The sequence below is a fragment of the Poeciliopsis prolifica genome, unplaced genomic scaffold, assembly GCF_027474105.1.
Source record: "Poeciliopsis prolifica strain line A6 unplaced genomic scaffold, Auburn_PproV2 SCAFFOLD047, whole genome shotgun sequence".
Classification (NCBI taxonomy): Eukaryota; Metazoa; Chordata; class Actinopteri; order Cyprinodontiformes; family Poeciliidae; genus Poeciliopsis; species Poeciliopsis prolifica.
This window is the reverse complement of record NW_026562422.1, coordinates 4,049,204-4,063,794: the sequence shown is the minus strand read 5'-3', so window position 1 is coordinate 4,063,794 and position 14,591 is coordinate 4,049,204. Positions and strand designations below refer to the sequence as shown.

Genomic DNA, 14,591 nt, shown 5'->3' with positions numbered 1-14,591 from the left:
TACCCCGGGGCGCCATGTTGTATGTTGGAAGTGAGGGACGGGAGTGTTGAGATTGTTTTCCCCAGGTTGCTCTTCTGCCAGCGTAGCCATGGCTTCCACTTGTTCAAGTCGAGCTAATTTGTTTGTATTTGCAGCACACCTAGTTCTCTCTCACGGACAGCACCATTCCTGAATTTTAGAAATAGCCAGCTTGGAAATTGAACCCACGCCTTCCCGACGCGCCTGTTGGTTTGATCAAATCGAAAAACTCAGGCAAAAGTCACACCACCTGGTTTCTACCACTTGAACGTACGCAAAAAATCTGGAGGCTCAAAAGCTTTCTTTTTCTATCCTTCGTTGCTAACAATGCTGGTGAGCAGCCGACAATTTTTCTGGGATTTTTCAACTGTTTTAGGCTCATTTTGACGTGCTGAATTCAAAAATCGCGCCGGTTTTTCTCCAAATCAAATTAGGATAAAAACCTGACCTGATTGTGATGTCATTTTTTTGGATTCAGCTGTGCAAAAATAGTCCTAATTCATTTGAAAAAACATGGACTACTTCCAAAAAATATCTGTTTTTTTGTGACCCAGTGTAATTATACACATACCCGCTACACAATGCAATACTGCTAACAGTACTTACTTATAAAGTATACTTGATTACGCTCCCTCACACAACAAAACAACAAGTTCAGTTAGCGTCCTTGTCGGCCTGTGACCATTTTTACACTGAAGTCAACTAAATAAAAGGAATTAGTCTACCAAATGTCTGCTTTTTGACAAGTTTAACGAGTTATGACGTTGGGTCGCTCTCTGTGTAGCATAACATCAAATGCAAACCATCAATTATCTTGGTGTGTGTCATAGGATAAAAATAACTGGAATAGTCATAAATCAGTCATTTTAATTCAAACCACTAAAGCCGTGACTTCATTTTCATTCGCGACCCTCTTGGTGTGAGGGAAATAGCTGTGGGCTGCATTCAGCACTGGAAGTTGAAGTCGTGTGGCCTTAGGGTCGGATGGCGACGTCCGTTTAAAGCTTGGCCTGCTTTACCCATTTCAAACTGGTTTTTCATATGTTTGAAAATACCGTCCTTGTGGATCAGCCAGCGACGTCCGAGGTTCGACCACAAACCCAAACCATCCCCTAAGTCGAAAACAAAATGGTCAGAATGAGCAGAATTAGCCCAGCAGCCAGTGGAACCTGCTGGTGTCTGTTCTGAGTGGAGACAGTTTCACACGGCGAAGGACTCGGACGGTGCAGAAACTCTGATCTAAAAACACCTTCAGTCTTGTCAACATGGATGTTTTAGAAAAAAACTGCCAGATTTTTCGAGACTATAAGCCGCTACTCTTTTCCCACGTTTTGAACCATGCGGCTTGTAGCCCAGTGCGGCTTTTCTGTGGGTTTTTCTTCAAACCCCAGGGGGCGCTTTAGCAGGAAGTGAATCATTGGAAGAAGACAGTGCAACGAGACGCTTTTTTGTCCTCAGTGCAGCTCTGTGTGCAGAAAGATATTCACCTTCTAACTCTTCAAGTTCCCATTAGCACTGGTGGCAGAGTCTGTTGTGGTGAGTTAGCTGTAGCTTAGCGGAGAGCAACGGAGCGGCGTCTCCGCTCAAATGAGAGCAGCTCAAATTGTTTTTGTTTCTTTTCACAAAATAAAAAGTTTCGACATGTGAGCTTTGACAAGAAGTGACTGAGTGAGCGACTAAAACATCCCAGGTGTCTTTGTCGAGCGCGAGGACACATCCGCTACCTCACATTTTGAATTTCACATGCGAGAAGTCGGCCTTCCGCTGAACGAAAACGCGTCGCTCGACGCCAGGACTGTTCTCTTCCCTCCCGAATCTCACAATTTAAAAGACAAAAAATTTATGTTTAAGAACTCTAACCTGTAAAATAAAAAATAAACAAATAAATGAAAATCCCAGCTATTCCCCACCCCCTGAGGCTCTGGTTTCACCTTTATGGGCAGCGAGTCTGTGGGTGGGAAAGCTTGGGTCAGAAATGTGGGCGACTCTAAATGTCACCCGGCGCTTTGTTGTGATGAGAAAAGAGGCCGCGGCCATGAGGTGAGTCAGGAAGGCGGCTGGCGGGCAGGTCGGCCCGTGGGAGGAGGAGGGCGGTCGCTAAAAGTCCTGAATCTGGACTTCTTGTCGTTTGGTTTTGTTCGCATGCTGCAGACATTATTTGAGCGGTTTAACATTTAATGATACACACAAACTGCTCTGCAGGCCGAATGTATTTTTACTCCTGTCTGGTGTGGAAAGAATAGGGTTTTTTTTGTTGTTGTTGGTTTTTCTGGATAATCTTTCACCAATCTTTTGAAATCCCATCAATAGCAGGTGCTGTTTTTCTTTTCCAGCTGGATTCACGTTCGTCCTTCAACGGAGCCAAGGCGAAGACGCACACGTCAAAAGCGAAACGCTCTGCTTTGTTTCTCCCCCACCCCGTCCCCACTTACTCACTGCGAACAGCTCATATTTTAGTTTCACTCTCGGCCCGTTTGACAAGAGCTTGTCGTCCTCCTCCCGGACGCCAAGGCCGGAATCCTCCTTAAAGCTCTGGCTCGTTCTGGGCGCACTGTTCTGGCGACCGATCCCGGCTGAAATTTCCCTTCGTTCTTCTTTTTCTAAACATGTCTGTAGTTGAAGGACTAACTCTGGCCAACAGGAGTTGGAAATAGGCAGAAATTTGTGTTGGGAACATTTTATCTGCCCCCATGCTGCGCTTCACTGTCGCTCGATTTCATCTGGCAGATCCTGCACCTCTTGTATCTCCTCTTTATTTCAGAAAGAATCTTATCTGCGTTTCAGCTCTTTTAAAGTCATTGCACGCAGATTTCTCCCCAACAGAAACACAAACAAAACTTGTGCCGTGCCGCCAGCGCCTGGAAGGGCCTCGCTTTTAATAACGCGGTAAAAGACGCAGCAGAGAAAGTGCTTTTATTTATTTATTTATTTTTATTTTTTCCAGACATGATGAACAGTTTGGCTTCAAACAATGGCTGATCCGTTTGAGGAGTTTCTTTGCTTTGTTTATTTTTATTTTATTTTATTTTATTTGGTTTAATTCCACCACATTGAAGGGTTTGGGAGCACAGCACAACATCTGAATCAGATTTATGTCTAGACTTTGACTAGACCACTCTAAAATCTTCCAACTTTAAATGTAGGCACTTGTTTTGATGGAGGAAGCGTCAAATCCAGGGACACGGACATATTTTTCTTATGACTTACAGAGGCAACACAATTTGCCTCTGTATAGTATATATATAAATGGCAATTAATTTTTTTTTTTTTTTTACTGAAACTCTGTAAACAAGAAGTATTTAAATACGATTCCACATGCAGACGTGGCTACCTGAATAGCTAGTTTGTTGATTCATTGTGAATTATTTCTGAATTTACTCATTAGATTCTGGGTGAAAGTGTAGCCCAGATACATGTGGAATATAATCAATATATATTGAAAATGATTGAATCTCTGATAAAACAGTGATGTTCCACATATTGAAATGATGAGACTATTTGGAGTAATTTTTTGATGAATTATACATACATATATTTTTGTTTTTACACTTTAACCTCTTTGGTCCATGGTATAAAATGGCAGTTTTTTTTTGTTTGTTTCTTTTTTATTTTTTACAGAGGAAAAAAAAGACAATAATTTATGGACATGGTAAAATTTAGATTCAATTCTACATCTACACGCGACTGTCTGGCAATAATGTTCATAATTTCTTACCGAATCATGAACATTTCAGAAATATTTCACATTTGTGTCTACGTTGTTAAAAGTGTTGGTCAACATTTATTGTGAAAACTAATGTAAAGCCATTGTTGCTTAAAACAGAAGCCGTTTCTTTTTTTTTTTTTATAAACAACGTCTAACCTAGGTACATGCAAATATTGCAGTTCAAGCACTTAAAATAAATTTAAAAAAAAGTTTTTTGGCAATAAGTCCATGTTTCTTGGTGTCTGGAAAATGAGCCGTTTCAAAAACCTTCTGCAATGAAACGTCACAAATCAGCAGGCACGGCCCGTCACCTAGTAACCCAAGTTGAACACCAGTATGTTTAGCCAGCTGGTTTTATGGCTGTGCAATGGCTGCTGGGAAAGACAAGCATCTTTTTTGTTGTTTTTGTCGACTTACTGTTCAGAAACCACTCGCTGAACGTCTTGTTGGCTGCGCAGGAGGCTCCGCATCTGCTTTTCAAAGGTGTACTGTTGTGTGCGAGTGCAAAAATTGAATTAGGGGACAACAAAGTAGATTCAAAGAGACAAGAGACCCTAAAACAGCGTGTTCTGGAAGAAGCTCGAAGCAGGCAGAACAGAGTGGACTGAAACCTCATTATCCCAGAAGGATTCTGTGAAAAACATTTGTAAAATGAACATATTTTGTGTAGCCCATAGACCTACTCTATTTAAAACTGCCATGCTGAATGAACGGCGCTCCTAATGAATCGGCTCCTAACTTTCACACTGGTAAACCGCGATGTGACGGTTTTCGCACAAACTGATGATCTGACACATCTAATGTGATGGCGGATCGGAGCAGATCGTCTTTAAGAGCCGCTCGCTGCAAACTCAGAGCGTCTGAAGACTCTCTGGGAATCGCTTGTGTATAAATTCCCCGTCGTGCGCCAACTCATTCGTGACATCTGTGGTTTGGCATCACTTCGATCTAAACCGTCCGATATCTCTTTTTGCATGTTCAGAGAAAATCCGTCTCCCAGCAACAATTTCAGATGTTTTTCCAAAACACGGCGTCTCGTGTTTGTTTGGCGCTTCGGGCCCCTGAAGCAGGGGGACCGTCTCGCAGCCAGAGCGGAGGCAGGGCCTTCACATGCGCTCCTGTAGCACATCGTTTCTTTCTTCTCCTTCTTTTGCAAGTGTCTTCAGATTATCTGATAAGATAAGAATGTTACCCTTTTCTCGTTCTTTTTTTCCCCTTCTTTTTCTGCCTTTCATCTCTTTGACATCTTATTTTCCATCACCTTCTTCCCTCAGTACTTGCCCTTCATGAGATCTGCTGTCAGATCCAACCAGCGCTGCAAATCCATGCAGACGTTTTCAAACGCAACATTTTCCCACGGGAAAAGACAACAGCAAAAAAAAAAAATCCTGTTGCTTTAATTGCGCATTATGAAACAAGGACTTCAGATTGTTTCAACATTGCTTCCCAGCAAGATGTGACAGATTCATGTCTGAAAACTTGAAGAAAAAAAAAAACAACCACAGCTCTTTGGGGGAATGCTGATGCGCCACTGCCGTCGTTTTCGTCTGTCTGCAAAAGGTTTTCCACTCTTCCAAAAATCCTTTAGATTTGAAATGTCTGGTGACGGCTCGGAGGGTTGAAACTCGGAGGGAACGATGTCCTCCTATCAACAGATCACGAGTGCAGAGAGGGAAAGTAAAGATTCCCAACAATCAGTTTGGCCCATCAAAGTTCAACCTGTCCTCATCAAACCAAAAGATAAATTGGCCTTTAGGTTGATCCCCCTTACTTTCCTTTAAATCCCCTTTTTTTTGTAGCGGCCTAAACAAAGCAAAGCAGCGGCTGACGAGTGTTCAAGGAATGCGGGGACAAGTCGAGGCAGTAGCCTCGGGAGTCGAGGCCGTGGAGACGCCGGGGAAAGCAGAGCGTCGCCGTGCTGACCTTGTTGCTTTTTCTGCCGTCAAACAGTGGCTGATCGGAGACAGGGACAACCACTGCGGGTCCGTCTGCTTGCGGACGCTGGGGAAGCCGGTGTGCGGCTCGGACGGGCGGACCTACGAGACGAACTGTGAGCTGCAGAGGGCCCGATGCAGGGACAAGACGCTGACGATGGCGCATCGGGGAAGGTGTCGAGGTGAGGACGGCAAAAATAAAACGCAAAAGAGTAAAAAAAAAAGAAAAGAAAAAAAAAAGCCATGCCGGCTGGGTTGCATCGACACAAGGACACCTTTCTGTTCCAGGGTTTTGTGTTTTAGGACATTATAAAAGTCTTTTACGAGACTGAAATCCGAGCGCCGCTCCACGGCGCGTTCGCTGCTGTCATTAAACCACAACGGAAAAACAAAGTAAACACCGTCAGTCGACAGCCTGCAGATCCAACATTGACTGGAGGAAATTTTACTGTTTGACTTTATTAGTGTCTCACGTCACTGATGAGGGATTATCTTCCAGTCTTCCCTGCAGCATTGCTTTGGTTCATTGAGGCTTTGCACAGCCAGATGGACTTCAAGCTTTATCGCAATATTTTTGCTGTGACGTTGTGGTTACAATAAAAATAGGCTACTTCTGTTGTGTATAACTGTGTGTCACACTAATTATAGACCCACAAACACAAATAATGCGCTTGAAAAACATTCCCATTTGTAAAATGCTTCTTTAGAACACCGGTCCTGGATAGAACTGTGATCTTCATTTTCAGATTTATTTGTATTTATTTACGTTTCTATAGTAAAACTGTCAATCCTGACAATAAGGAGAGTTAAAGGTTTTAAACAGCACTGACTGGAAATGATAGTGACAGTAATGGATCAAATTTCTCATATTGATAAGAAATTTATCACGATAAGTGATAAACGATAACGATAACTGCTCACCTCGATGCACAGCCATCTTGAAGTTACTCCATAACTTTTTAAATCAGTTTCTCCACTTTTATTCTTGTCTTTGTTTGATGAATAAGACCAGTAAATAATCATGTTTCAATCAAGTTTAAACAAAAATAATTTTACAAACTGACAATGACAAATTCATTGTCAGCACTTCTCTAACTTGCCGCAAAAAGCCCTTTGCGACCTTTAATTTGTGTTTTTAGACTTAAATCAACTGCTTCTCATCCGTTTTTGGGTTATTTAAACTCAGGCATCGAATGTTCACTCAGTGTCACCTATGAATAAATTGAAGCTAACTCGCAGGGCTAAAAGTTTAAAGGGAACTTTTAGGATGTAAACATGACTCCACAATGCAGACATGTTTATCTTAATCTGCAGAAATAATTAATCAATACTAATGTGCTACATTTTTAATTGTTGTGTTTCCCAAACATTTTACATGTGAATAAAGCTCTTTTTAAAGCTTTTTGTCCATCCAGTTTAAGCAAATGTATTTATTAATAGAGCATTCATTTGAGATATGTATCTATATATCATTCTAAAAAAATAAAACAAAACACAGATTTACCTTCAGTTGATATATTCATGGTTTCCTTTTTGCTTCTGACATAAAAATGATCCGATTTTGCACTGGTCACAGAAACCATTGTGTTGCTTGTGAAGGACTCGTTTGTCTTTCAGTGAAGTTTTCGCTGCCGGTGGCTCCAGCACCAACGGCCACATCTGACGGGAGAGAGCCAGAGCCGAAAGGTAAGAGCTGAAGCTGTAAGATTCACCCCGTGTAGGGAATCGGTTTATTTGGAGGAGAGCAAAGAAACGCTTTAATGAGTCAAAGGTCAGAATACAGATATAGTCAAAGCATCTCCATCATCTAAGGCAGTGCTTCTCAATTATTTTCCGTTACGCCCCCCCCTAGCAAGAAAAACTATTCGCGCCCCGCACTCCCCACCATGACTATCCATCTCTGCATAACATTTTTTCCTTATTAAAATTTTTTTCGCTGAAAAAACTCTAGCGGCTTATCGCCGTGATTGGGATGTAACGTATTTAAGTGACGCGCTAATTTATTTGGCTTCATGCTGTCCGCTGCGAGCATTTTTAGACACAGCAAACACACCGGTCTTTCCTCTTCTCCAACTGTAGTCACAGTGAAGCCAAGCGCTAAATACGCTTCGTCGTATTTCCTCTTCTTAGCTTTCGGTTGACTTTCTGTTGTCTCATTATCTTTGTCTCTCTCCGCTTTTCTTTTCATCCCTGTGAAAAACTTTTTCATGTTGGGGGTTGTTGAATAACGGAGGCCATAGACAGAACGCAGTCGGAGCTTTTTGTTGACTTAACACTGCTAACCAAGGCAAACCTGTTGTCTTGTAAGTCGTAAAATGTTGCACTGTCGCAAACGTGACAGAAGTAACAATGAGAGCGCCACTGCCGCCTACTGTGCGCAATTACACTTTATACTAGTAAGGCCAAAAAAAAAGCCTGTTCCCCAGGATCACGCGCGCCCCCAGGTATCGCACCGCGCCCCCAAAGGGGGCCCGCCCCACTATTTGAGAAGCACTGATCTAAGGGCTCAAAAAGTAACACAATGAGTTCAAATCAAATAAAAACAGATTTGGACTTAGATGTAGAAAAAATCCAATAGCAGCTTTAATGAGATCTATATGCATTTACTTTTCTTGGATGTATGTTTGAGAAATCCTTTAGACAGAATCAAATCTTGGGGGCCAAGTTGGATCGAATGCAGACCGCCTATTGAAAGTCACCTCTGCATCCCCTTTCACAGCACGGTTTTGCAATCAACACACAAGCAGATCATTAAAGATCACTTTGTCCTTTTATCGTCTTCAAAGTGACGAAGAGTGTCTGACCTTCTGGGTCATGAAGCTGCGATCATAGAAGCAAACGAGCGTCGCTCCCAGCTCAGCTTCCAACTCGCCCATTTCTGTGTGTTGACCTTTTGGCTAAAACACTCGTGGACTGGCTTAACGTGACACCAATGCGAGCTTAAAACACTCTTCATGGTCCGCTGTCTTTATTTTCCCTTTGACGACATAAAGTGCGAATGTGGAAAGCAATAAAACGCATTTATTTTGAAGATCACAAAGTTGCAGCTTTGAGCCGTAAAACCTTAAGAGGAAAGTGGAAACTGGGGGGTGAGAGGGAGATGTTTTAGGTTTCCCAGCTCTCTGTTGGCGTGTAAGTTTTTACAGGCCAGCATCACGGGCTGCCCTCGACTCTGGAGTCAAGGTGTGAACCTGGGATTTGCTCCCTTGTTTCAAAACCTGTTTTAACTTCAGGAGAGCTGCAGTTGGATTCCTGCCTCCTCTGTTTCAGATGGGTGAACTTGACGCATCGATACATGGGCAGTTGCTTGGATGCACGGACGGATGATATTGCTGGACTCATTGATGGATTTGAATATTGCAGCTGGACTTTCTGCCCCTCCTTCTTGTAATGATTGGGTTTATTTCACAATAAAAGTCCCGCAGCAAAAAAAAAAAAAAAAGCTGGGAGAAGCTTGAATTGTCTTTGCACAGGGATCTTTTTTTTTAATGGTTTTAAAACACAATAAAACAGACGGACCTCAAAGTTTTATCACAATATTTTGCTCTACTATTATGATAACAATGAAAGTGGCGATGTGAACGATTTATTTCTTCCTTTTCAGGTAACTGTGTGACCTGTGTGTTACGCTAACAGAAGCATGTGGGCTTGAAAAACATTCCCATTTATAATACATTTCTTTGTATCGCACACGGTAACTGTACTTTTAAGTTTATTGGCAATTTTTATGTTTCCATTGAACCAACAGTGAAGAAAATAGAAAAACTCTCAATCCTGACAACAAGGATTGTTTTTGAAGGTTTTAAACAGCTTTAGTTGGAATGTAAATGCACAACGCTGAATGATGAGAAGAATAAGTAGAAACAACCAAGAGAGAGCTGTAGCTGTAAGAGGAGACTTGAGTCAATTTCTTCTTCTAAAAACCCAGGATTTCCATGCAATGCAGATTTTTAGTCTCAACAGGATTTTTCTGGTGAAATAAATAAATAAATAGTATAATAGTAATAGCAAAAAAGTTCAAGCCCTTAAAAAACACCACCCAGCTGTCATTTGGCAATCGGTGAGCAATGGTTGGTGTCTGGAAAATGAAACTGCACCAAACACTTCCAGGATATGATGTCACAAATCACCAGAGACAGCCCGTCGCCTAGCAACCCCAGCAGTGCGCCGCCCGTCGCCAACAGCCCACTCTGATCTCCAGCATGTTTAGGTCGCCGAGTTTTACTGCCGTACAATCACTGCTAGAAAAGTATTTTCTTGCTGCATTCTTGCTGGTTGCGTAGGAGGTTCCACTTCTGCTTTTCAAAGATGGAAGCTGGTATGATCTTGCATCCGTTCGCAGCCATTTTCACATTTGAGTGAACCCAGTGAGTGTCTAGCAGCAGCTTCTTTCAATTTAAAGTGAGAAGAGGCCCTAAAACAGCTCATTCTGAAAGCTCAAAATGGGCGGAGATCACAAAATTCTCCTTATCTAAGGAGGATTTTGTGCAAAAAAATGTAATGAAGATGTTTATTATAGCCAGTAGCACCTATGCCTACCAGTTCAAGGAAGCATAATAGGTCAGAGAGTGGCAATGTTCACATTAGCCCAAAATAAGAAAAAATAACCACCAGAACTGTTTTTTGGCTATAATTTAATGTTTTTAGGTGACTGGAAAAACTTTCTGAATGTAACATCACCAAATAACAATATGTATAAAGAAATAATAGTCCATTATTCTACATTTTAGTTTCCAGACGGTCTTCTCTGGGATTACTCTTTATGAACTTTCACTCGCCCGCTGAAGTGGAGGGTTCAGGCCACTGTGTTCTGCACCCTGCTGAGACTATATTTACAAGAACAGCTAAGCATGAAGTTCAACACCACAGGTGAACGTTGTAAAATACAAAAAAAAAAAAAAAAAAATCACAAAAAAGACCCACACATATCTTGATGAGATTTTCAACCTTTAAATGTGAAACCTCCTCTGTTCTTCATTTTTTCCCACAATCTCAGAAATATCTCTTCAGGGTAAAACTGCAGGGTCGCTCAGTCATGTCGCATTGTGGACGAGTTGGAACCGAATCAATAAGTCTGATCCAATTCCTTGAAATATTCTCTTCAACTGATTGTGCGTTCCACTCCGAGCCTCGTTTTCCGGTGTTTAAACCGCGGCCCGCAGATGCAACGGGCCTCTTATTGAGAAAAGAACCATCGCTTTTGTTCTGCTTTGTTTGTCACAGATGCGGGTCAGTCGAAGTGCCACGTGGAGAGGAGCCAGGCCCTGGAGCAGGCGCGGAGGCCTCAGGAGTCCACGTTCGTCCCCGAGTGCAACGAGGACGGAACGTTCGCCCAGGTGTGTGCTCCGCTCCTCACCTTCCTTTTTGCTTTTCTGTTAGCGTACTCAGATAAACACAGCTGTGATGAAAGCTATGTTTGCATCTGCATGTGTTTGTCTGGCACGTCCAGGTCCAGTGTCACACTTTGACAGGTTACTGCTGGTGCGTCACCGCCGACGGCAAGCCAGTGAGCGGCTCCTCTGTGCACAACAGGAAACCTGTGTGTTCAGGTACTTTGACTGGGCGGGGAGGTCTTCATCAGCAAGTGTGTGAAGGAAATGCCGACTCATCCTGGTGTGCTTATTATCGCCTTCTTGTCAGCTGATTCTGTATCTCATCTGATTTAATCATCAAAAAAAACAAAAAACCCCAGCAGATTATTTGGACTCGTAAAAGATTTGGCAGCTTTAGTGTCGCTAATATATTCGGGACGTTTCCCACAATGAATGTAGGTTTCTAAAGTTGGTTTCCCACATAGCACGAAAATGTACCGCCGCTTTTTTGTGGCGGTCGCAGTAATCTTGAGGTTGTCAGTCGAATCCCCAGACCAACAGGCTCTGCACCAGCTCCGCCGCTCAGCATTCGTGGGAATCTTAACTTTTACCCCTCGATGCTCTGGTTGGTCCTTAAATGTGGAAAATAAATAAAACGAAACTCAAAAGTCTCAGGCAAACTACCCGGATCTTTTGAAGCAAAACACCTTGAATACAAACCAATCGCTGCGACCCACGTGTGCTGTGCAAAAAACGGAGCCGGGGCAGAGCTCGGCTCTCCACAAATTGTGTTTTGTTTTCTCGCACAAAACCACAAACATACTCTACCCATTAGCGCTCCTCTAATTAGACGTGTCTTTAAAGCACCAGAATTGTTAACTCATTGGTGTTAATGTCTGGCATTAGCAAAACAGACAGTTGGGAATTGCATCGGCAGCTGTTCTTGCTTGACTTGACCGCAAAACGTTTTGGACGGTCAAGTCTTTGACTGAATGTAGTTGCGATTTGTGGATGTGCAGGAATTAGCACAGCAGCTATGTTTCATCCTTTGTCCTCAGTCATTGATATTTTGTTTTTGTTTTTTTTGTTTGTTTGTTTTTTTAGGTAAAAACAACAATTTTTATCCTGTCTTAAAGTAAATTGTACTCATCAACTTGTTCTCAGATTTGAATCGATCAGTTCCAAGAGTAAAGGAAGAAGCCTTTGAACAGAGTCCCAGACTAGACTGTCCGGCACATGTGTAATGACATGCTACGTGTTGTACAGCAAGTGCAAGGTCAACAAGAAGGCCAACACTGGCTGCATCATGCAGGGGCCTCTCTGGTGCTCTAAGTGCTTTCAGCGGGACTCTGTACGCTCATCCTGGATGGAAACGCTTTCTGATAATCGCCCTCGTTTCCCTCTGTGAGATAACACTCCGGGGCCTTCGCCAGGACTGGATTGCACAGTCACCGGAGCAAATGGTGCAAATTTTGTTTTGGGTTGTCTGGTTAAACTGTTCACATGTGCCTTTGGAGCTGTTCACGCTCCCTGTTGGAACATAGAGCAGACATTTAACCAGGATTTTCTTATGCGGGCTTAATGCACCTGCTTTTGTGTTCAACTGACTAATTAAAAATTGATGCAAAAATGATTTCATCAAAGCTGATAGTCAGTAGAGGCGGACAGATCGATCCAAAATATTGATTGAAAAAAGTCAGTATCAGTATCACATCGATGCTTTACTTTTAGATTCCCTCTTGAAATTAGATTTTTTTAGTTTCTGAACTCTGTCTCAAAACAGATTTTATTTTGATTTGCTTTCTTCTTTTTTATTTTATTTTTTTTGCACTTTATTTAGAAAAAAATGCAGACTCATTTGTTTTGGTTGCGTATGGTTACCGTTTGTTAGGTTAATGTTAGGGGTGGGCAGGTACAGTATCATTTATCGTTATTTGATTTGATTTTTTTTGTGGTATAAATCCTGACTTAAGGGTGTCTCAATACATTCTGGTTATTGAAGTTTAATAAAAAAAAAAAAAAAAACAGAGGTTATGACTGGGAGTATGAGTTTTGCTATTTTCTCCACTATCTGTTCCACAAGAGCTTCATTAAATATCAATAAAAGAAAGAAAAATATGATTAAGTGCAGCTGCTGTGTGCATTTTAATGATAGAAATTGAACTTTTTTTAAAAGTAAGTGGTGTCCTAAAGAAGCCTGTTTCAAATAGAAATGATTTTCAAGAACAATATTTCTGTTTATGGCACAATGAATGCTGAACCACGCAGTCTAAAAAAATTATTACAAAAATAAAAATAATCTGTCGTTTTCAGAATAGTACCACTAAATATTGCGATAAAATTGTTAGTATGTATTGCCCACTCATGATTAATATGTTCTAAAAGTTTTTATTTATTTATATATACTTATAAACTCTGTCCAAATGTTGCGTCAGGTTACAACAACAAAAAAAAAATTAAAGGAAAAATTACAAATAAACCCCATAAGATCATAAGTTTGACACATCAAATTAAAATAAAAAATATCAATACAAGTATCAGTATCGACAATACCAGCCTTCTTTTCATTCAGTATCGGATGTAAAAAAAAATGCAGTCTCACACTTGTATTAATCACACTGGTTTTTTTATAGTTAAGAAATTATTCTAGCTCAAATTTGTCAAACAATCGAACCCAGCCGCTCAGTTTGACCAAAATCCAGCAAATGAAACATGTGACATAATTCCTTTGCCCAATTATTGCCTCTGACAAACAACGTCCCGGAAAACTATTTGTATTCTCTCCGTGTTTCATTTGGATTACTCAAAGTGGAGTCAAATGAAAGTGATACAAATAAAAACAAAAAGTCTTTACTCATAAAGTTCGGAGACATCTGGCATTCATCAGCCATGTCTAACTTGATACTCCTAAAAAATCCAGTGCAACTAATTGACTTCATAAGGTACCAAATTACATAAAAAGCTGCGTCCAAATCCACAAGCCTTTGTTGACATAAATGGTTTCATTTCTTTTGTAAAAGTGCTTGAAATCATTGGGGGGGAGTAATTGCGATTCTTATTCGATTCTTAATGAGCGGAAACGCCGCAGTTGCTAAAGTTGCGTTTTCTTCCAACTCAACTTTGGACATCGACAAAGTTTTGCGCACGCCTGCGATGGAGGCGCAGCTGGTGTCGCGTTCCTTCATCCCGCGTTGACCGATAAGCTTACAGATGGTCGGAAGAGCAACGGGAGCCGACTGAAATGTTTTAAAGTGACGGTCCTCAGAAAGAACTGTCTGTTTCCGCTGTCTGAAGCGTTGCTCACTCTCTGTTGTGTCTCCACCTCCTCCCTCCTTCCAAATGTCGCAGGGTCAGTGACCGACCGACCGCCTGGGCCCCCGAACGCGGGTAGAAAAGGTGAGCTGAGATCTGTTGCATGTCCTCTGTTTGTTTGCTTCTAAGCGCGTCGGGATGAAGCAGCTCAGAAGGTTCTTTGACCCAGTTTTGCTCTGCCGGACATGCACAAAGTCCATATTTGCCCAAGTAAAATGAGTCGTGAATCTTCACAGTGAGAATTGGTGAAAGCGTGCAAAGAAAAAAAAAAGAAAGAAAGAGAAATTGTGTGAAATTTTGTTCAGAAAA

At 41.7% G+C, this 14,591-nt stretch overlaps 1 protein-coding gene across 7 annotated transcripts in view; it reads left to right on the top strand.

Annotated features, from left to right (window-relative positions):
- smoc1 (SPARC related modular calcium binding 1) overlaps nucleotides 1-14,591 on the top strand; it is a 52,827-nt gene that overhangs the window by 14,864 nt on the left and 23,372 nt on the right. For all 7 annotated transcript variants that reach the window (XR_008607893.1, XM_055057105.1, XM_055057102.1 and 4 more), the window contains exons 2-6: nucleotides 5,675-5,840; nucleotides 7,276-7,344; nucleotides 10,882-10,994; nucleotides 11,108-11,207; nucleotides 14,319-14,366. Coding sequence is in view for 6 of the 7 variants with exons in the window: in XM_055057105.1 (XP_054913080.1) it covers nucleotides 5,675-5,840; nucleotides 7,276-7,344; nucleotides 10,882-10,994; nucleotides 11,108-11,207; nucleotides 14,319-14,366 (496 nt within the window). In the remaining variant the exon portion in view is untranslated. The remainder of the gene's footprint in view (nucleotides 1-5,674; nucleotides 5,841-7,275; nucleotides 7,345-10,881; nucleotides 10,995-11,107; nucleotides 11,208-14,318; nucleotides 14,367-14,591) is intronic.